General features: G+C 72.6%; 4 protein-coding genes across 5 annotated transcripts; 3 read left to right on the top strand and 1 right to left on the bottom strand.

Moving 5' to 3' along the window:
• Positions 1–297: 297 nt before the first annotated feature.
• Positions 298–4,536, top strand: FAM178B (family with sequence similarity 178 member B). Its single transcript, XM_075523415.1, has 15 exons — positions 298–675; positions 1,098–1,483; positions 1,604–1,665; positions 1,762–1,872; positions 1,959–2,108; positions 2,209–2,314; positions 2,389–2,458; positions 2,531–2,651; positions 2,732–2,822; positions 3,007–3,183; positions 3,262–3,359; positions 3,762–3,852; positions 3,948–4,049; positions 4,148–4,225; positions 4,321–4,536. Exons 1-15 carry the CDS (start codon positions 414–416, stop codon positions 4,534–4,536), a joined length of 2,121 nt encoding a protein of 706 aa, XP_075379530.1. The 5' UTR covers positions 298–413.
• A 1,021-nt stretch (positions 4,537–5,557) lies between these two features.
• Positions 5,558–14,635, top strand: SEMA4C (semaphorin 4C). The gene is made up of 15 exons (XM_075523531.1): positions 5,558–5,626; positions 7,440–7,588; positions 9,351–9,499; positions 9,586–9,648; positions 9,768–9,866; positions 11,018–11,114; positions 11,208–11,324; positions 11,409–11,560; positions 11,662–11,837; positions 11,918–12,062; positions 12,144–12,366; positions 12,462–12,577; positions 12,673–12,830; positions 12,917–12,987; positions 13,103–14,635. Exons 2-15 carry the CDS (start codon positions 7,474–7,476, stop codon positions 13,927–13,929), a joined length of 2,508 nt encoding a protein of 835 aa, XP_075379646.1. The 5' UTR covers positions 5,558–5,626; positions 7,440–7,473; the 3' UTR covers positions 13,930–14,635.
• Positions 14,636–15,557: 922 nt separating this feature from the next.
• Positions 15,558–16,813, top strand: ANKRD39 (ankyrin repeat domain 39). Of its 2 annotated transcripts, none has more exons than XM_075523427.1 (4): positions 15,558–15,725; positions 16,095–16,198; positions 16,286–16,489; positions 16,575–16,813. In XM_075523427.1, exons 1-4 carry the CDS (start codon positions 15,626–15,628, stop codon positions 16,710–16,712), a joined length of 546 nt encoding a protein of 181 aa, XP_075379542.1. In that variant the 5' UTR covers positions 15,558–15,625; the 3' UTR covers positions 16,713–16,813. The 2 variants fall into 2 exon arrangements, with proteins under 2 accessions (XP_075379542.1, XP_075379543.1); XM_075523428.1 differs by having other exon boundaries at positions 15,589–15,755; positions 15,925–16,198.
• Positions 16,814–18,185: 1,372 nt separating this feature from the next.
• On the bottom strand, positions 18,186–19,672 carry LOC142419988 (metal transporter CNNM3-like). The gene is given in 4 exon segments (XM_075523426.1): positions 18,186–18,592; positions 18,715–18,840; positions 18,950–19,226; positions 19,229–19,672. Coding segments are annotated over 3 exon segments (594 nt in total). The 5' UTR covers positions 19,421–19,672; the 3' UTR covers positions 18,186–18,592; position 18,715.
• Between the last annotated feature and the right edge of the window lie 134 nt (positions 19,673–19,806).

The following is a 19,806-nucleotide window of genomic DNA, read 5'->3' as shown; positions in this document are numbered from 1 at the left end:
TGCCCCGCGGCTTCCCCCCTCCCTCCCTGGACTACAGCTCCCAGCATGCACCGCTGCGCCCGGTGAGAGGCTGTGACGCTCCGCCGGCTTCCCGCTCTGATTGGCTCGCAGTGCCTCGCTCGGCTGCTCCCCGCCCCCCGCCAGGAGCTGGCTCTGATTGGCTCAACAGCGCCGCTCCGCCCCCCCCGCGCGCTCCGATTGGCCGCGGCGGGCAGTTGAGCCGTTGACAGTTGAGGCTTTGAAAGCGCCGGGGCGCCGCGGGTAGGAGGGGTCACCTCCCGGGCCGCCCGCCTCCTATTGGCTCTCCCCAGCGTAAGCCCCGCCTTTTTCTCACAGCCCCGCCCCCGTCCCCATGGCGAGGCCCTGGCCGCCATTTCGGGGCCTCCCCTGAGGGGCCCGGGCCGGGCCCCGCCATGGTCCCGCACCCCGAGGGGCTGCGCTGGTACCAGATCCCCCTCTCCTCCGCCCGCATACCCCGCTCGGGGCTCTTCAGCTATGGCTTCCAGGCCGGCCTCCAGCGCTACCAGCAGCTCCGCGCCCTCAAGCACCTCCGGGTGGGCCGCCCCGTCGCCCCGCCGCCCCCCGGCCTGTTGGAGCCCTGGCCCCCCGGCCCCCCGCCTGCCGACAGCCCTCCCCGGGCCTCCCACCGCCCACGGGGTGCCGGCGGGGTGCGAGGTGAGCGCGGCCCTGCCCTGGGGATGGGTGCGAGGGGAGCCGTGACCCTCCTCCTGGCCCCACGGTGCCCCAGGGGGGCTCCCGGTCACCCCCACGTTGTCCCCACGGCCCTCCCCGTGCCCCAGGGGGGCTCCCGGTCACCCCCACGTTGTCCCCACGGCCCTGCCCGTGCCCCAAGGAGCCCCCTGGTCACGCCTGTGTTGTCCCCATGGCCCTCCATGTGCCCCAGGGGGGCCCCTGGTCACCCCTGCCTTGTCCCCGCAGTCCCCTGGCACCCCAAGGAGGGCCCTGGGCACCCCTGCGTTGTCTCCACCAGCCTCTATGCCCCCAAGTGGGGGGGGGCCCGGACACCCCTGCCTTGTCCCCACAGCCCTCCCTTTGCCCCAAGGGCGTCTGTGGTGACCCCTGTGCTGTCCCCACAGCCCCCCGGTGCCCCAAGGAGTCTCCTGGCACCAGGAAACGAGTGAGCAGAGGGCGGCAGCCTCCTGGCCCCGCTCAGCCCCATGCCAACCGGCGGGATGCGGCCAGCCAGGACTCCCCACCGCTCCCGGCGGCAGTTGACAGTCCCAGGCCTGTCCCGGTGCTGCCGCAGGCGGCTGCGGGGTCCCTGGGGGGTGAGGCCAACCGTGGGCAGCGCACCGCAGCCGGGACAGTGCCGCAGCAGGCAGGCAGGAGATTTGGGGGGCACTCGCCGGGCACGGCGAAGGGGTGGGTGTCCCCCATAGACAGCGAGGAAGACGAGCTGATCCCACTGAAGGACATGCTGCTAGCGGGGGACGAACCCCCGAGCCCTGCGGACCACCGGCAGGTAGGTCCCTGCCCGAGGGTGGCTTGCCCAGGCATCGGGGGGTCCCCGGGGACGTCCCGCCGCCTGCCCGGTGTTGCGTTACCCGCTGAAGCGTCACCGTTCCCTTGCTCTGTCGCCCAGGTTGCGTGCCCGCGGCCGGATCCACTTGCCAACAGCCTGGATTCACTGGTCCAGGAGAAGAGGTAAAGGTTGGCACCTCCCGGGCACGGAGGTGGGCACCGGGGTTGTGCTGGGCACCCCGGGGTGCCCTCGCCCTGCCCTAACCGCCCCCGTGCCAGGGAGCAGAGCCAGGCAGCCACGCTGCAGGCCGGCCTGGCGCAGGTACCCGGGGACGACGCCGGGACCTGGGAGTCCCCGGACGAGGACACCCAGCTGCCCGAGGAGTGCAGGTACCCCTGCCCGCCGTGCCTGGGGGGGGGATAGGGGGGTCCGTGCGGTGCCCGCTCCCTGCCCGACGCTGCCCTCCCGCCCGCAGGGATCTCCTGGCCCGCTTCGCCCTGAAAACCAAATTCATCCCCGCTGTCCACCCCGGGGAGCCCGTCTTCTACGCCCGCCCCACGCCGGCGCCCACCTTGGACACCCGAGGGCTGGAGCCGCAGAGCACGTTGGAGGGGTTCTTCCTCTGGTGAGCGCCGGGCACGGGGGGGGGGCAGGACATCTCGGGGTGACGGGGGGGGACAGGGGACGCGGGCAGAGCCCCGCTCACCCCCCCATCTCCGCCCCAGCGACTCGCCTGCCTGCCAGGCAGCTTTCGTCCGGGACGGGGGTCTCAGCCTGCTCTACCGCTGCGTGCCCACCTGCCCGCTGCCGGTCCTGCGCTGGCTTTTCCAGGTAAGCCACCGTCGCAGGAGGGCGTCCCCTCCTCCTGCGGCGCCACCCCGGTCACCCCCTCTGTGTTTCGGCAGCTGATGACCCTCTGCCCGGACACGACCAACGCGTCCCAGGCGCTGTGGGAGATCTGGCTGAGCACCAGGGGTGAGTGTGGGGGCTGCCTCGCCGGGGTGCCCCCCCGACCCCTGCCCGCTCTCACCGTCCCCTCGCCCGCAGGCGAGCCCTGGTGCCCCACGGTGCAGGAGATCAGCCGGGCTTTCGCCCACCTCGGCGCTGACCTGAGCCCCCTGCGCCGCCGGGGCCTGCTGCCCCCCGAGCTGTGCCCCGCGGACAGGAGGTGAGCCCCGGGGTGCAGCGGGCAGGAGGGTGCTGCCCACCCTGCCGGCCCCCCCCGCCAACCCCTTCCGCTCCTTCCAGGGGCCTGGATCCATCCTGCTCCCCGAGACAGGCGAGCCCCGATGCCGCCGGCACGCTGGCCCTGGTGACGCAGCTCGGCGACATCTGCAAGGTGGGAGCCTGGCGATGCTGTGCCTTCGTTATCTCTGCCCTGCTAATTGGGCGGGCGGCGCCGATGCCAGCTCCTGGAGGGCTGCCTGCTGGCGCTGCCGCCCGCCGCGTCCCAGTCCCGGAGGGGACGTCGCCACGGCGGGTTTTGGGGGCTCCTTCGGTGACGTGCCGCCTTTCCCCTCCAGTTCCTGGCGCTGTGCGTGGTCACCCAGCCGTGCCGCTACGCCGACGATGCCCGCCTGGCGCTCGTCACCCTCCTCGCCTTCCTCGGCCTCGACCGGGCGCTGCGTTGCCAGCCCCTGCCCGAACTGCAGCACCTCCTGCACTGCCTGCTGGAGGGCATCCGGGACTGGCAGGAGCAGGTACCCAGGGCCGGGGGGATCCCCTCGCCCCCTGCCCGCCCTCCGCACCCCTCCCTCAGCGCCTCCCTCTCTCCCCAGCTGCCTGCCCTCTGCCTGTCCCTCTGCCAGCTTTCTCGGCACCACCACAACCTGGTTGCCCTCGCGCGGTTGCTGCCGGACCTCACGAGCAGGGGCAGGTACGTCCCGGCCCGCGGCGCCGCAGCCGGGCGGGATGCCAGGCAGGGCTGGCAGCCGTGGCCTGCCAGGCGTCCCGTGCCACCCGCGCCCCGCAGATTGGTGACGGGGAGCCCGGCGGGAGCTGGCACGGCCCCGCGGCACCGCGCCAGGGCCGGGCGGGCCGGGATGCGTCTGCCTCTAATTCCTTTATTCCAGCCGGTTGCGCAGGCACAAAGCGGGCAGGATCCGGCTGCCGGCACCGCCGCCCCTCGCCACGGGCGTCCGGAGGGCACCGGGGCCACGCCGGCACCGTGGGGATGTCCCGGCTTGGCGCCGGGGGATGGTGGTGACGGGCACAGAGGCGGGGACGGGCACGTGGGCACGCGCCGGACCCTCCCTCACACTCTTCCCCCTCTCCCCAGGGAGCTTCGCCGGCACCTGAGCCTTCACGCCATGGCCCGGCTGCTGAGGGAGCCGGCGGGCGCCGTGCCGCTCGCCGGGGCGCGCGCAGAGGTGGGTGCACCGAGGTGGGACCGCGCCGGGGCTCCGGCACCCACCGCGGGCTCCGGCATAGGGTGCGGGCGCCCTGACGCCCGCTCTCCCCGCAGCTGCAGGCGCTGGGCCGGCTCCTGGTGCTGGCGCAGCCGGACACCCTGCGACGCCTGGGGCTGGCTGGGAGCCTGGAGGAGCCGGGGGACGCTGACCAGGAGGTGGGTGCTCCCCTCACCGGGAAACGGGTGCCGTGGGGCGCCCCACAATGTGCCCCGCGCCCCTTTCGGTGAGCCGCCGTGCCCGCTCCCGCCCGCAGGCTTGCTACCTGAGCTACAGCCTCCTCCTCCTTGCCAGCAACGTGGTGGGCACCGAGCATCCGCCGGCCGAGCAGCGGGTGAGCGCCGGGGGTACCCGAGGGGGGGGCTGGGAGGGGGGGGGGTGTCTGCCGTGTCCCTGACCCCCCCCCCCTCCCTCCGCCTGTCCCCACAGGGCCACCTGGAGCAGCTCTGCGCCCAGCTGGACCGGCATTTCGGGAGGGGGCTGCGCGAGGGCACGGGGCTCCTCTTCCGCACCCAGCTCAAGGGCCTGGCCACCCTCCTCTACGTCAAGTGGCAGGAGGTGCTGGCGGAGGGCGGGGGGGTCCCCGTCCCCAGCCCCTGGCCTGGGGCGCCCCAGGGCTCCCCCCGACCCAATAAACACCCCTAGCTCCTCCGCGCCTGCGGCTGTGCTGGGCTGGCCGGCGCTGGGGGCCGTTGGCACCCCAAAACGGTGCCGGGGTTCCTGCCTCCACCGGGCCGAGTCTAGCTGAGCTGGGCTGAGCTGGGCCGAGCTGGGCTGAGCCAAACTGGGCTGGCTTGAGCCAAACTGGGCTGAGCTGGGCCAAACTGGGCTGAGCTGGGCCAAGCCAAGGTGAGCTGGGTTGGATGGGGTTGGGCCGGGCTGGACTGAGCTGAGCCTGGCCAAGCTGCGCTGAATGGGGCTGGGCCAAACTGGGCTGAGCTGGGCTGAGCCAAACTGGGCTGGGCTGAGCTGGGCCGAGCCGAGCCAAACTGGGCTGAGCTGGGCCAAACTGGGCTGAGCTGGGCTGAGCCAAACTGGGCTGAGCCGAGCCAAACTGGGCTGAGCTGGGCTGAGCCAAACTGGGCTGAGCCGAGCCAAACTGGGCTGAGCTGGGCCAAACTGGGCTGAGCTGGGCTGAGCCAAACTGGGCTGAGCCGAGCCAAACTGGGCTGAGCTGGGCCAAACTGGGCTGAGCTGGGCTGGGCCAAACTGGGCTGAGCCAAGCCAAACTGGGCTGAGCTGGGCTGAGCCAAACTGGGCTGAGCCGAGCCAAACTGGGCTGAGCTGGGCCAAACTGGGCTGAGCTGAGCCGAGCCAAACTGGGCTGAGCCGAGCCAAACTGGGCTGAGCTGGGCCAAACTGGGCTGAGCTGGGCTGAGCCAAACTGGGCTGAGCCGAGCCAAACTGGGCTGAGCTGGGCCAAACTGGGCTGAGCTGGGCTGAGCCAAACTGGGCTGAGCTGGGCCAAACTGGGCTGGGCCAAACCGGGCCGAGCCGAACCGGGCTGAGCCCAGCCTGGCCGAGCCCAGCGGGGCCAAGCCGAGCCCAGCCCGGTTAAGCCGAGCCCCGCCGGGCCGAGCCCCCTCCCCGCCGCCCGGCCGTGACGTCAGGGCCGGGGCGGGGCCGAGCGGAGCCGCGCGCCGCGCACCCACCGCCGCCCCGAGCCGCCGCCGCCGCCGCCTCCCGCCGCCCCGGCCCCGGGCCGCCCGCCCGCCCCGCCCCGCCGCGCCCCGAGGTGAGTGCGGGCCCCCCGCCCCGCCGGGCCCGGCCCGGGCCCCCCCGCCCCGCCCCGGTATTGTTGTGGCGGAGCCGCGGGGGCGGGGGGAGGAGGGGGAGGCGCTTTGTTCCTCCCGGTACCGGCGATCGCGACCGGCACCCGCGGCGGCATCGCCCCCCCCCCCCTTCCCCCCCCCGCGCTGCTGTGGAGGCCGGACCCCACCTCCGGTAAGGGGGACCCCCCCGCCCCGATCCGTCCGTGCACCCCCCCCCCCCCTCCGCCCCCCGTCGGTAGAGGCAGCCGCCGCCGCCGGTGCCGGCCCCCACGCGCGGGGCAGCGGGGTGCCCCGGGGAGGTGCCCCCACCCGCGGATGCCGGGTGGGCTCGTCCCGCGGGGCTGTGCGTCGCCGTGGCCCCCCCCCCCCCCCCCCGGGGACGGCACCGCCGCGGGGCCGTGGCACCCCGGGATGGCACGCCCGTGGGGACCCCCCCGGGTGGCACCGTCGTGGGGACCCCACCCGGGATGGCAGCGCCGCGGGGCCGTGGCACCCCGGTCCCCCCGCGGCACCCCCAGGCGTCCGGCACCAAAACTGGGGACCCTGGGGACCCCGTCCTGCCCGTGGCACCCCGGCCGTGCCCGTGGCACCCTGCCCGTGCTTTTGTCCCCAGGGCCATGCCTGTTGCACCGAGGCCATGCCCGTGGCACCCCGGCTGTGTCCATGGCACCCTGCCCGTGCCCGTGGCACCCTGCCCATGACCGTGGCACCCCGGCTGTGTCCATGGCACCCTGCCCATGACCGTGGCACCCTGGCCGTGGCCTGTGGCACCCTGGCCGTGGTTTTGTCCCCAGGGCCATGCCTGTTGCACCCTGACTGCCCATGGCACCCCAGCCGTGCCTGTGGCACGCCGGCTGTGCCCACGGCACCCTGACCGTGCCCGTGGCACCCTGGCCATGCCCGTGGCACCCTGACCGTGCCGGTGGCACTCTGGCCATGCCTGTGGCACCCGAGCCATGCCCGTGGCACCCTGGCCATTCCTATGGCACCCTGACCGTGCCCATGGCACCCCAGCCATGCCCATGGCACCCCGACGGTGCCCGTGGCACTCTGGCCATGCCCGTGGCACCCAGGCCGTGCCCGTGGCACCCCGACCATTCCTATGGCACCCCAGCCATGCCCGTGGCACCCTGACCGTGCCCGTGGCACCCCGGCCGTGCCCGTGGCACCAGCAGCCCCCTGCCTGCAGCCCCCCACCCCCCCGCCCGCGGGCAGCCCGGCCGGGGCGTCCCCCATTCCCACGCCCGTGGGGGGCCCGTTCCTGGCCCCCCACCCTCCCGGAAATCCTTCCCCAGCCGGCACGGGGCCCCCCCGGCCCCCCCGGCTTCCTGCTTCCCGCCGGGCAGGGCAGAACAATTCCCGGCCGCATCCTGCCCGGCCCGGGCGGGGGGGGGGGGACACACAGCGGGGGGCACCCCCCCGGGACACCGGGCAGTGCCGGGGGTCCCGGGGCAGGACGTGGGCGAGGCGGGGCCGCCCGGGTGGGGTGGGAAGCGGAAGGGCCCCTTTCCTTCTCCGTGACCCCCCCCGTGACTCGTCACGGCCGGAGGAGGGACCGTAGCGGGGGGGGGCAGCAAGTCGGGGACCCGCCTGTGTGCGTGTGCCTGTGCCCCCCCCCCGCCCCCCCCCCCGCTGCGTGGGGTGCCCCCGGCCTCGTGACGCGCGGCCCTCAATGCCCGCCTTGTCCCCGCGCCGCCCGCGTGACGCCGTCTGTGCCGGTGTCGAAGCCCCGTTACCCTAACGGGGGCCGGGCGTGTCCGTGTCGTCACCCCCCAGGCCGTGTGTGTCCCCCCCCCCCCTCCCCGGCACCATGGCCCCCCGCCGGCTGCTGGCCCTCGCCTCGCTGCTGGCCCTTGCCGCCGCCGCCGCTACCGCCCCGGGGTCCTTGTGGAGCGCCGTGCCCCGAAAAACTGTCCCCTACGCGGGTGAGTACCCTGTGTCCCCCCCTCGGGGGTCCCCAGGGAGAGGGGAGCAGGTTGGGGAAACTGAGGCACGGCAGGCGGGCCCGTCGACCCCGTCCCTCGCCAACACCGGGGTGACGCCCCGGCGGCTGTAGTTGTCCCCACCTCGGGCACCTTCTGTCCCCCCCGCCAAGTTTGTCACTGCTGTGGGGACACCCCCCCCCCCCCCAGGTCGGTGGCCCCAAAACTGGGGGTCTGTGAGGGCAGAGGGGGGACACGCAGGGACGCTGCCCCGTGTCCCTGTGCCGTGCCAGCGCCTGGGGTCCCCAGCCCTCTGCCGTGTCCCCTGTCCCCATGCCCTGCCATCGCCCCCGTCCCCATCCCTCTGCCGTGTCCCCTGTCCCCATGCCCTGCCATCGCCCCCGTCCCCATCCCTCTGCCGTGTCCCCTGTCCCCATGCCCTGCCATCGCCCCCGTCCCCATCCCTCTGCCCTGTCCCCTGTCCCCATGCCCTGCCATCGTCCCCCGTCCCCATCCCTCTGCCGTGTCCCCTGTCCCCATGCCCTGCCATCGCCCCCGTCCCCATCCCTCTGCCGTGTCCCCTGTCCCCATGCCCTGCCATCGCCCCCGTCCCCATCCCTCTGCCCTGTCCCCTGTCCCCATGCCCTGCCATCGTCCCCCGTCCCCATCCCTCTGCCGTGTCCCCTGTCCCCATGCCCTGCCATCGTCCCCCGTCCCCATCCCTCTGCCGTGCCAGCATCCCGAGATGCCGTCCTTTTGCCGTGCCAGCACCCTCTGTCCCCCTGTCCTGTGCCAGCACCCTGTGTCCCCATCTGTGCTGTGCGCTGTGTCCCTATCCCGGTGCCGTGCCAGCACTGGCGTCCCTGTCCCTTTGCCATGCCCTGTGTCCCCATGCCTCGCCCCATTCCCCTGTCCCTGTGTGGTGGCAGTACCCCGTCTCCATCCCTGCACCATGCCACTGTCCCCATGCCGTGTCCGCTGTCCCCACGCCCGAGACCCCCATCCCTTTGCCGTGCCACTGTCCCCACGCCATGTCCCCTGTCCCTGTGCTGTCCCCATGCCGGAGACCCCCGTCCCTTTGCTGTGCCACTGTCCCTACGGCCATGTCCCCTGTCCCTGTGCTGTCCCCACACCCGAGATCCCCGTCCCTTTGCTGTGCCACTGTCCCCATGCTGTGCCCCCTGTCCCTGTGCTGTCCCCATGCCGGAGACCCCCATCCCTTTGCCGTGCCACTGTCCCCACGCCATGTCCCCTGTCCCTGCGCTGCCCCCACGCCCAAGACCCCCATCCCTTTGCTGTGCCACTGTCCCTGTGCCTTGTCCCCTGTCCCTGTGCTGTCCCCACGCCACGTCCCCTGTCCCTGCGCTGCCCCCACGCCCGAGACCCCCATCCCTTTGCCGTGCCAGCGTCCCTGTGCCGTCCCCGTGCCGTGCCAGCCCCGCGTCCCCGTCCCTGCCCGGGGGCCCTGGCGCCTCCCCGTCAATGGGGCCTTTCTGCGGGGCCTGGGGGCGGGCCGGGGGGGCGCGGGGTCTCGCCAAAGGCCGCTGTGTTCGCCCGGCACCGCCAGCGCCTGCTCCGGTGACAAAGAGCCCTTTGTGCGGGGCCGGGGCCGGGGGGCTTCCGGCGGTGTTGGGGGGGCTGCGGGTGCCCTGGGGGTGCCAGCGGTGCCCACTCGGGGAGGGGCTGGCCGTGGGGCTGGCGGTGGCCTCGCCCTGATGTCCCCGCGTCCCCCTGTGTGTCGTGTGTCCCCCCCCAAACCCCGCAGAGCTGAAGGATGCGGCCAAGCGCTTCTCGCAGGGGGGGGTCTCGCACTACCTGACGCTGACGCTGGACGAGGCCGAGGCGCTGCTCTACGTGGGCGCCCGCGAGGCCGTCTTCGCCCTGGCCACCGGCACCGTGGAGCTCAAGGCGGCGGTGAGGTCCCGGGGGACCCCCAGAGGGGAGGATATTTTGGGGGGGGGGGGGTGTTTCCAGCCCGCTGACCCTTTCTCTGTCCCCAGATCTCCTGGGAAGCCCCCGTGGACAAGAAAGCCGAGTGCATCCAGAAGGGCAAGAACAACCAGGTGGGGGGCACGGGTGCCGTGGCCGCAGCGGGGGGGTTACAGGGCACCCCGGTGTGCCCCCCCCCCCCCATCACTGCCACCCCCTTAACCGGCTGTTTCCTCCCCCCCCACCCCCCCAGACCGACTGCTTCAACTACGTGCGCTTCCTGCAGAGCTACAACAGCTCCCACCTCTACGCCTGCGGCACCTACGCCTTCCAGCCCAAGTGCACCTACATCGTGAGTGCGGCCCGCGGGGGGGCCCCCCAAAACCTGTCTGCCCCCCCTTCCCCCCTGCCCCTGGGGATGAGGTCCAGGGCAGCCCCCCCCCCCCCAGGAGCATCATCTAGGGGTGTCCCTGGCCCCAGGGATGTCATTCAGGGGGGTCCCTGTGCCCAGGGGGGGTCATTGGGGGGTGTCCCTATCCCCAGGGATGTCGTTCAGGGGGGTCCCTGTGCCCAGGGGGGGTCATTGGGGGGGTGTCCCTGTCCCCAGGGATGTCCCTGTGCCTGGGGGGGTCATTGGGGGGTGTCCCTGGCCCCAGGGATGTCGTTCAGGGGGGTCCCTGTGCCCAGGGGGGGTCATTGGGGGGGTGTCCCTGTCCCCAGGGATGTCCCTGTGCCTGGGGGGGTCATTGGGGGGTGTCCCTGGCCCCAGGGATGTCGTTCAGGGGGGTCCCTGTGCCCAGGGGGGGTCATTGGGGGGTGTCCCTGGCCCCAGGGATGTCGTTCAGGGATGTCCCTGTGCCCAGGGGGGGTCATTGGGGGGGTGTCCCTGTCCCCAGGGATGTCCCTGTGCCTGGGGGGGTCATTGGGGGGTGTCCCTGGCCCCAGGGATGTCGTTCAGGGGGGTCCCTGTGCCCAGGGGGGGTCATTGGGGGGGTGTCCCTGTCCCCAGGGATGTCCCTGTGCCTGGGGGGGTCATTGGGGGTGTCCTGTCCCCAGGGATGTCGTTCAGGGGGGTCCCTGTGCCCAGGGGGGGTCATTGGGGGTGTCCCTGGCCCCAGGGATGTCGTTCAGGGGGGTCCCTGTGCCTGGGGGGGTCATTGGGGGGTGTCCCTGGCCCCAGGGATGTCGTTCAGGGGGGTTCCTGTGCCCGGGGGGGTCATTGGGGGTGTCCCTGTGCCCAGGAGGGTTGTCCGGGGATGTCCCTGTCCCTGGAAGCATCGTTTTGGGGTGTCCCTGTCCCCATAATGGGTCATCCAGAGCTGTCCCTGTCCCAGAAGGGTCATCTGGGGGGTGTCCCTGTCCCCAGGACCATCACCCAGGGGTGTCCCTGTCCCTAGGAGAGTCATCCTGGGGGGTGTCCCTGTGCCCGGGGCCAGTCTGGGTGTGGGGGGGACGTGAACCGGCGAGGGGGTCGGGACCCCCACCCACTCCTGTGCCCCACAGGAACTGTCCGGCTTCACCCTGGACCAAGTGGCTTTTGAGGACGGCAAGGGGAAGTGTCCGTACGACCCCACCAAGGGACACACCGGCCTCATCGTGGGTAGGTGGCACCGCCGGGCACCCGCTGGGGTCGGGGGGGTGGCCCACCGCACCCCCCCCCCCCAGTCCCCCTCCCTAAACCCTTGCCTCGCAGACGGGGAGCTGTACTCGGCCACCTTCAACAACTTCCTGGGCACGGAGCCCGTCATCCTCCGCAACCTGGGCCCCCACTACTCCATGAAGACGGAGTATCTCACCTCCTGGCTGAACGGTAGGGGCGGGGGGACGCGGCGGGGGACGGCACGGGCACCCCGTTCCCCGGCACGGCGTTACCCCCCCCCCACCTCCTCCGCAGAGCCCCACTTCGTGGCTTCGGCTTACGTGCAGGAGAGCGCGGCCAGCAGCACCGGGGACGACGACAAGGTTTACTTCTTCTTCAGCGAGCGGGCAGTGGAGTACGACTGCTACGCGGAGCAGGTGGTGGCCCGCGTGGCACGGGTCTGCAAGGTACGGGGAGGGGACGACCCGTGCCGGGGACGCCGTCCCGGCGTGGCTTTGCTCCACCGGTGAGCGTGGTGGCCCTGTCCTGATGCCGGCTGGGTGCTCAGGGGGACGTCGGCGGTGCCCGCACGCTGCAGAAGAAGTGGACGACCTTCCTGAAGGCTCGCTTGGTGTGCTCGGCGCCCGAGCAGCAGCTCCACTTCAACCGCCTCCAGGCCGTCTTCACCCTGCCGGGGGCTCGTTGGCAGGACACCGCCTTTTTCGGGGTCTTCCAGGCCCGCTGGTGAGTGCGCGGGGATGCGGCAGCTCCGGGGTTCCCCGTGACCGATGGCTCCCCCTAAAAACCTGCCCTGTCCCTCGCAGGGGGGACGTGGATGTCTCGGCTATTTGCCGGTACCACATCCTGGAGGTGAAGAAGGCGTTCGAGGGGCCCTACAAGGAATACCGGGAGCAGGCGCAGAAGTGGGGCCGGTACTCGGATGAGGTGCCGAGCCCCCGTCCCGGCGCGGTGAGTGCCGGCGCGGGGGGTAAGAGGGGAGAAGAGGGTGCGGGATCCGGCCGCGCGCCTGACGGCGCCCTCCGTCCGCAGTGCATCACCGACTGGCACCGCCAGAACGGCTTCGCCAGCTCCCTCGAGCTGCCCGACAACACCCTCAACTTCGCCAAGAAGCACCCGCTGATGGACGAGCCCATCCTGCCCCACCGCGGGCGCCCGCTCCTCCTCAAGAAAGACGCCAACTTCACCCAGCTGGTGGTAGACCGAGTGGCCGGGCTGGACGGCACCGTCTACGAGGTGCTCTTCATCGGCACGGGTAACCGCCGGGTTGAGGGGGGGGGGAAGCCGGGGAGGGGACCGCGGAGGGCTCCTGGCGTGGGGACGTCCCTCACCGCCCGCCGTGACCCGCAGGTGACGGCTGGGTGCACAAGGCGCTGAACCTGGGCGCTCACGTCCACCTGGTCGAGGAGCTGCAGGTTTTCGAGCCGGCGCAGCCCGTGGAGAGCCTGGTCCTGGCCGGTCGCAAGGTGAGCGGTGCCACGGGGAAGGGGCTGGCGCCCGGGGTGTCGCCTCGCCGCGTCGCCTCGCCGCGTCGCCTCACCCGTTCTCCCTGCCCTCGTAGAAGCTGCTCTTCGCCGGCTCCCGATTCCAGGTGGCCCAGTTGTCCCTGGCCGACTGCGGCCGCTACCAGTCGTGCACGGACTGCGTCCTCGCCCGGGATCCCTACTGTGCCTGGAGCCACAACGTCAGCCTCTGCCTCCGCACCCACGGCCTCAACGGGTAAGGGGGTTCCCTGGGGAGGGGGGGGGACACCCCGCCGCAGCACGGGGCCCCCCCCCCCTCACCTCCGCCGCCTCCTCCCACAGCTCCCAGCTGGTCCAGGACGTGCTGAGCTCCGACACCCGCGCCTGCACCCTGCCGCAGGTGGCCAAGCAAGGTGAGACCCCCCCCCCCCCTCCAGGCGCCGTGCGGAGCTGGGAGAAGGGGGGACGTGGGCCCCCCCCACCCCACCCCCTTGCACCTCCCCTCCTGACTCGGCCCCTCTCCCGCAGGGCCCATCACCCCCAAAAACGTGACGGTGGTGGCGGGCACCGACCTGGTGCTGACGTGCCGTTTGGGCTCCAACCTGGCCCAGGCGCTGTGGACCTTCGAGGGCCGGGCGCTGGCGGCCGAGCAGGCGCTGGTGCTGCACGACACCCGTCTGCGGGCTCTGGTGGTGCCGGGAGCCGGGGCGCAGCACAGCGGCACGTACCGCTGCTTCTCGGAGGAGCGGGGCGCCCGGTTGGGCGGCGAGGCGTACCGGGTGGCGGTGTTGGCCGGCCCCGGGGTGCCGCTGGAGACGCGGGCGCCGCTGGAGAGCCTGGGGCTGGTGTGGGTGGTGGCGGTGTGCCTGGGCGCCCTGTGCCTGGTGCTGGTGCTGGTGGTGCTCTCGCTTTGGCGGCGGCTGCGGGAGGAGCTGGGCAAAGGCGCCAAAGCCATCGAGAGCACCCTGGTGTACCCCATCGAGCTGCCCAAGGAGCCCCCCAGTCCCCGCTTCGTGCCCAGCGCCGCCTCCGACTCGGACGAGAAGCTCTGGGACCCGGCCAGCTACTACTACTCGGACGGCTCGCTCAAAATCGTGCCGGGTCACGCCGCCTGCCGCAACGGCGGCCCCCCCGGCGCCTCCTCGCCGCCCAACGCCATCCCCGGGCAGCCCCTCCACTCGCCCACCCGCATCCACCTGGGTCCCCTGCGCGGTTCCTCCTCCAACGGCTACATCCGCCTGGCGCTGGGTGCCGAAGAGCGGCCGCCCTGCGCCGACTTGGCCGAGGAGCTGCGGCGCAAGCTGCAGCAGCGCCAGCCCCTGCCCGACTCCAACCCCGAGGAGTCGTCGGTCTGAGCCGCCGGCGGGCGGCTTCCCCGCCGCCGAGCAGCCGTACCTACCTCAGGGCCCGGCCCGGCACCCGCCGCGGGGACCCCGGTGCCGGCACCCGCCGCCGGGACCGCCGCCTCGGCACCAGCACCCGACTTGGGGCTGCGGCGTGGGCGCCAGCGACCGGTGCGGGGATGCCGGCGCCCATCTTGGGGACCGCCGCGCCGGCACCCACCTTGGAGACCGCCACCTCGGTACCGGCACCCATCTTGGGGACGGGACTGCCGTGCCGGCACCGGTACCCGTCTTGGGGACCGCCACCCCGGCACCCGCCTCGGGGCCGTGGCACCGGCACCGCGTCACACGTTTGGGGCACCGGCACCCGTCTTGGGCACCGGAGCTGCTCTTGGTCACCGCGTCCACCCTCGGTACCGTGTCCCGAGCAAGGGACTGACCTTGGGGACCGCCAGCCGCCTTGGGGACCACCGAGCCCCCCCCCCTCCCCCGGGCACCGTGTCCCGCCCCGGGCGGCGGCCGCAAGATGGGTTTTTTTTGGGACGATTTAAGAACCGATCGGGTTTTTCTTCCTGAGAACTTTTCTAACGCCTCCCTCGCCCCCCCCCGGGGGCTTCGTCCCCCCTCGGCTCCGGCTGTAAATACCCCCCACCCGCCTGCCACCCCCTGCACGCCGCCCGCCTGGGCCCCTTTTGTATATCCCCCCCCCCCCCCCCCCCCCCAGTGTAATTTATTTGTTACCGAAATATATTTATTTGCTGTAAATACGTGAGTATTTTTATATTAATAATAAAAAGGAGTAAAAAAAAAAATATAGCTATATTAAAAGCGAAGCCCGCGGGGGCCGTGTCCGGTGGTGGCTGGGGGGTGTCGGAGGGTGCTGGCCCCCCCGGCGCTGAGCTCATGGAAAAAGGCCGCGCTCAGGGCTATAAAAGGGCATCGCGGCGCCGTTCCCAGGGCTGGGGGGGGGCCCGGCCGCCCCCCCCCGGGGCCTGAGGCTGCTGAGGCCTGGCCCCGTGCCCGTGCCCCCCCCCAGGATGCTGGGGTCAGCGCGGGGTGGTCCCCGGGGAGGCCCTGCCGGGAAAGCGGGCGGAAGCGGCACCCGGGGTCCCGGTGGTGGGGCCTGGGAGCGGGGCCAGGGGCTGCCCGGGGCGTGGGAAGCGGGGCCGGGGGGGCCCTGAGCGCCCATGGGGGGGGGAGCCCTGGGACACCCATAGCTGGGGGCGGAGGCTTGGGCACCCCACGGCTGGGGGGGGGGGGCCTGGGCCCCCCATAAGTGTGGGGGGTGATCCCTGGACACCCCATAGCAGGGGGGTGAGCCCTGGGACACCCATATTTGGGGGGGGGGGGGGGAAGCCCTGGCCCCATCGCGGGGGGGGGGGGGCAGAGCCCAGGCCGCGCTCAGCGCGGGGGCGCCCCCTGGCGGCACGGCGAGGCCCTGCGGGCGGGGAGGCGGGGGGTGCGCCGCTGGCGGAGCACGCATGCGCCCTAGCGCTCGGGGAGCGGCCCCGCTCGGCCCCTCCCGGCTTCTTCCCTCGGCTCTTTTCGGCCCCTCCCGGCTTCTCTCGGCTCTTTTCGGCCCCTCCCGGCTTCCCTCGGCTCTTTTCGGCCCCGCCCGGCGCCGCTCGGCTCTATTCGGCCCCCCCCGCCTTCCGCTCGGCTCTTTTCGGCCTCGCCCGGCGCCGCTCGGCCCTTCCCGGCCCGGGCGATGGCCGCGGGCCGCCGTTCGCCGCCCGGCCGCTGCTGCCCGTCGCGGGTGACGGTGCCCAGCGTGCACCAGAGCCTGCCCGAGATGGACTTCGAGCGGGGTCGGGCGGGGGCCGGGGGGCACGGTGCGGGTGTGGGGACAGGCAGGGGTAGGGACAGGCAGGGGTACAGGCAGGAATTGGGGTAGAGCAGGGGTACAGCAGGGGTACAGGCAGGAACCGGGATACAGGCAGGGGTAGAGGCAGGGGTACAGGCAGGAACTGGGGTAGAGCAGGGGTACAGGCAGGAACCGGGATACAGGCAGGGGTACAGGCAGGAATTGGGGTAGAGCAGGGGTACAGGCAGGGCCAGGGCACGGGTTGGGGTACGTCAAGGGTACCGGCAGGGCCCGGGGATGCTCTGGGCAGGGTTTGGGGTACAGGCAGGGCTGGGTCCGTCCCTGCCTGACGCGGCCCCCCCGCTGCCCGCAGGGATCTGGTCGGCGGCGCGGGACGGGGACGAGCCCCGGGTGCTGCAGCTGCTGGAGCGCCGGGGGGAGCCCAGCCAGCCCGACCTGGCGGGGTACACGGCGCTGGTACGGGGGCAGGGGACGGGGGGGGGGACAGGGGGGACAGGCAGACCCCCTGCCCACACCCCTGCCTGTGCGTGTGTCCCCCCCCAGCACTACGCCAGCCGCAACGGGCACCTGGGGGTCTGCCGGCTGCTGCTGCAGCGGGGTGCCCGCTGCGACGCCCGCACGCCCGGCGGTGCCACCCCCCTGCACCGCGCCAGCTACTGCGGCCACCTCGCCGTCGCCCGGCTACTGCTGGCCCACGGCGCCGACCCGGCTGCCACCGACGAGGACGGCCGCACCAGCCTGCACAAGGTGGGTGGCAGGGCCGGGACGTCGTCCCCCGCCACCGCGGCACCAGCCTCGCCGGTGCCGGCGATGACGGACGTGTCGCCCGCAGGCGGCTGAACAAGGCCACCGGGAACTCTGCGTCCTGCTCCTGCGGCACAGCCCGGCGCTGGCCGGCATCCGCGATGCCAAGGGCCGACGGCCCCGTGACGTGGCCGACCCGGCGGTGCAGGACCTGCTGGATACCTGAGGGGGACACGGCCGGGCCGGGAGAGCCAGAGCCACCGCGCCGCAGGACACCCGGCGCTGCCGGACCGCGTCTCCGATGGATAAACGAAGCCCCTGGCACTCAACACCGTCTCTGCCTCTCTGTCCCCTGCGCCGGGTGCCGGGGGTCACCCCTGGGCGGGGGCCTGGCAGCAGCAGGGGGGTCACAGCGCCATTTTTTGGCTGCCAACCCTTCCAGTGGCTTTTATTTCCTAAAAAAACCCCACTAAAAATAGGGCAAATCGTGTTTTGTCGAACCAGGAAACACCGCAGGGCGTCCGTGTGGTGGGGGCACCCCGTCCCTGCGGGGAGCGTGCCACGATGGGGGAGCCGACACCGCGCTCCCAGCCCTCAGCTCGTGCCGCAGCCGCCGGCTCCCACCCCGGCGAGCAGCCGGGAGCGCCGCGGAGGCAGAAGGGCTTCGGTCCTTGGCTCTTCGCTTTCTCGTGGGATGGTTTGGTGTCGCCTGTGGCGGAGGAAACAGCAGCCGCTGAGCTCGCGGTGTCCGTGCCGGGGCGGCGGTTAGCCTCCGAGCCAGGGAAACGCGGCAAGACGGGCGTGAGGGGGAGACACGTGACTTGCACGGGGGGAGGAGGGAGCCTCGCAGGGCGCACCCCAAAGCGGACCCCAAAGCGGGCGCTCCGGCGCCTGCTCTGCCCTGCCCTGCCGTGCCACAGCCCGGCCTCAGCTGCTCGCTGCCGAGAAGAACCGGGGATGGAGGTTGCCTCACCAGCGCCCCAGAACCCCCAGCCATGCCCAGGGCGCGGTTCCCAGTTGGGCATGGCTACTGGGGCAGCCACCACCGTCCCACTGCTGTGCCGGCTCCCGAGCTGGCGCGGTGTTCAGGAGAGCGGTCCGGCTGCTGGGGATGATTTTTGGCTCGATGCTGTTGGGCGAATCGGCCAGATTTGGGGTCCCGGGGTCCGCATCACCTGGGCAGAGAGCGGGTCAGTGCCAGGCAGCACGGCCACGGTCCGGCGGCAGTGCCGGGGATGGCGGGAGACCTGCGGGCAGCTCGGCGCGGGGCACGGCGCTCCCAAAAAGCCAGGTGAGGCAGGGGCAGGCTCCCAGCGGGACCCCGAGGGACGGATCCAGCCCCAGCCTTGACCAGCTGCAGGTCGGCGAGCGCCCGCACGCTGTAGTCGGGGCAGTACGAGGAGCAGCTCGCGCCGTCGGCGCAGCCCGGCCGCCGATCCCGGCAGCTGCGGCACCGGGTGTACGCCGGGGACGGGTGCACCGCGGATGGTGTCAGAGAGCCGGAACCTGCCAAGGAGCGTCTCCCTTTGCACCCCAAAAAACGGCCGAGTGGGTCCAGCGCTGCCCCAGGGGCGAGCCCGGCGCTGCCGGCTGCTCTCACCTGTGGGTAGCAGTGCTAGCGCGGAGACGCCGTAGTAGGTGAAGGCTCCGTTTTCAAACTTCAAAAGAGAGCGGGCAGAGAGCGGAGAGCTGCCGGAGAGTGGGCAGCTTGGGGCAGGCACAGGGAGCGCTGGCTGTAGCCTGAGCGGCACGGGAGAGCCCGCAGCGCTGCCACAGCCGCCCCTCAGCGCGTCCTGACAGGCGGAGAGAGCACCCAGCGCCGCGCAGACGTCGCGGCAGGACCCTGGAGGGAACACACACGGGGCTGATGGGCCGTGGCCGGGTCCCTGCGCACCCGGTGACACGTGGTGCCATCCCTGTGCCGGTGGTGCCGTACCTGTAGGATGAGGATGAAGAGGCCGAGGGGATGGTGGCGGCAGTACAGGTACTGCTCTGGGGCGAAGCGGTTGTTCTCGTCAAACTTCAGCTCCTGAATAATGCCGGGATGGCTTGGCAAGTGCAGCAGGGCCTTCTCAGAAATGAGGGCCGTGCTGAAGAGCTCCAGCTCTGCGGGGAGAGTGGCCAGCGTCAGCCTGGTGCCACCGAACAACCCCCCGTCGCCGTGCCCAGGGACCCTCCGAGCAGCCCGGTGGGCAGGGTGAAGGCAGCCCGCTCCTGCCCGCACTCACCTCACACCAGGAAGCGCTGCGTGGTCGGCAGGAGCTGCGGGGAGAGCTTCGTCATGGCGGTGCCATCAGCCCTCCTCAGCAGGGAGAAATCCTCCCTGCGGTGCTGCGGCAGGGGCCCGGTGGGACCTGCGTTAGGAAACAAAGGGGCAGGTCCCTTTGTCACCCTCATGCTAAGGGCTGCACGGCTGCGACATCCCCTTCCTCTTCCCAGTTGCCTGACACATACTGTACTCACCCAACTCATCCAGGATCTCCCACTTGATCTCCTTGGTGATGTCCTCCAGCATCACCAGCCCCAGCACCTTGTAGAAGGGGTCTCCTTCGCCTTCGTTGTTCACCTGCTGCGCAGCGGCCAGCTGGGACTTCCCCGCCGGCGGGAGCGGAGGAGCTGGGTGGCGGCCCCGGGAGCGCTCACCTCTCCCGAACTCCTCGAGGATGGCGTCGAGCTTGGCGTCGTTGAAGACGAAGCGGATAGGGCGCCCGCAGAAGCGGGTGAGGGTGCTGAGGGGGGTGCGGCCCCCCAAGGCTCCACCACCGCCAGGTCAGGGGCGTGGAGCACCTCTACCAGGCTGCGGCCTTCGCCCTCGTACTGGGGCACCTGGGCCCAGCCGCTGCCCACGATGGCGGCCATGGTGGCCAAGTCCAGCACGGCGCCGGCCTCCAGCAGGAACCGCTCCTCCGGTGCCCGCGGCACCTCCTCGGCCATCCTGGCCCGCTGCAGGCCCGCGCCGCCGAACCCCGGCTACCGGCCCGGCTCCGTGCCGAGGCCCAACGGCGCCGCTTCCGCTTCCGGGGCTCGTCGCCATGGTGATGGCGGCGCTCGGCGGCCCCCAAGCCTCCGGCGGAGCCTGCCCCGGGTGACAGACGAGGGGCGGCCGGTGCCACCGCCCCTGGGGACCGCCCCGGGCCGCTCCCGCCGCCCAGGCCCCGCGCAGCGCCCGGCCCGCCGTAGTGTCCCGCCGCCGCGCCCCGCCCACCTTCCTCCCGAAGAGCCAATCGGCGGCCGCCTCACCCCGGATCGCTCCGCCTCTCCTCGGCCTCCCCCGCCCCGCAGCCAATCGCCGGCCGCCGCGCGCCCCGCCCCGCCACCGT

Source organism: Mycteria americana, chromosome 23, assembly GCF_035582795.1.
Source record: "Mycteria americana isolate JAX WOST 10 ecotype Jacksonville Zoo and Gardens chromosome 23, USCA_MyAme_1.0, whole genome shotgun sequence".
NCBI classification, from domain to species: domain Eukaryota; kingdom Metazoa; phylum Chordata; class Aves; order Ciconiiformes; family Ciconiidae; genus Mycteria; species Mycteria americana.
Note: the sequence above shows the minus strand (reverse complement) of the source record. Positions and strands in the feature narration are given on the sequence as shown.

Bases quoted from the DNA above. Each gene is read 5' to 3' on its own strand.
- SEMA4C (XM_075523531.1), top strand. From the start codon at position 7,474: ATGGCCCCCCGCCGGCTGCTGGCCCTCGCCTCGCTGCTGGCCCTTGCC. The intron at 12,063-12,143 runs GTGAGTGCCGGC...CTCCGTCCGCAG, and splicing joins CGAGCCCCCGTCCCGGCGCG to TGCATCACCGACTGGCACCG. The intron at 12,988-13,102 runs GTGAGACCCCCC...CCTCTCCCGCAG, and splicing joins GCCGCAGGTGGCCAAGCAAG to GGCCCATCACCCCCAAAAAC.
- ANKRD39 (XM_075523427.1), top strand. From the start codon at position 15,626: ATGGCCGCGGGCCGCCGTTCGCCGCCCGGCCGCTGCTGCCCGTCGCGG. The intron at 15,726-16,094 runs GTCGGGCGGGGG...CGCTGCCCGCAG, and splicing joins CGAGATGGACTTCGAGCGGG to GGATCTGGTCGGCGGCGCGG. The intron at 16,490-16,574 runs GTGGGTGGCAGG...TGTCGCCCGCAG, and splicing joins GCCGCACCAGCCTGCACAAG to GCGGCTGAACAAGGCCACCG.
- FAM178B (XM_075523415.1), top strand. From the start codon at position 414: ATGGTCCCGCACCCCGAGGGGCTGCGCTGGTACCAGATCCCCCTCTCC. The intron at 3,360-3,761 runs GTACGTCCCGGC...CCCTCTCCCCAG, and splicing joins GACCTCACGAGCAGGGGCAG to GGAGCTTCGCCGGCACCTGA. The intron at 4,226-4,320 runs GTGAGCGCCGGG...CTGTCCCCACAG, and splicing joins ATCCGCCGGCCGAGCAGCGG to GGCCACCTGGAGCAGCTCTG.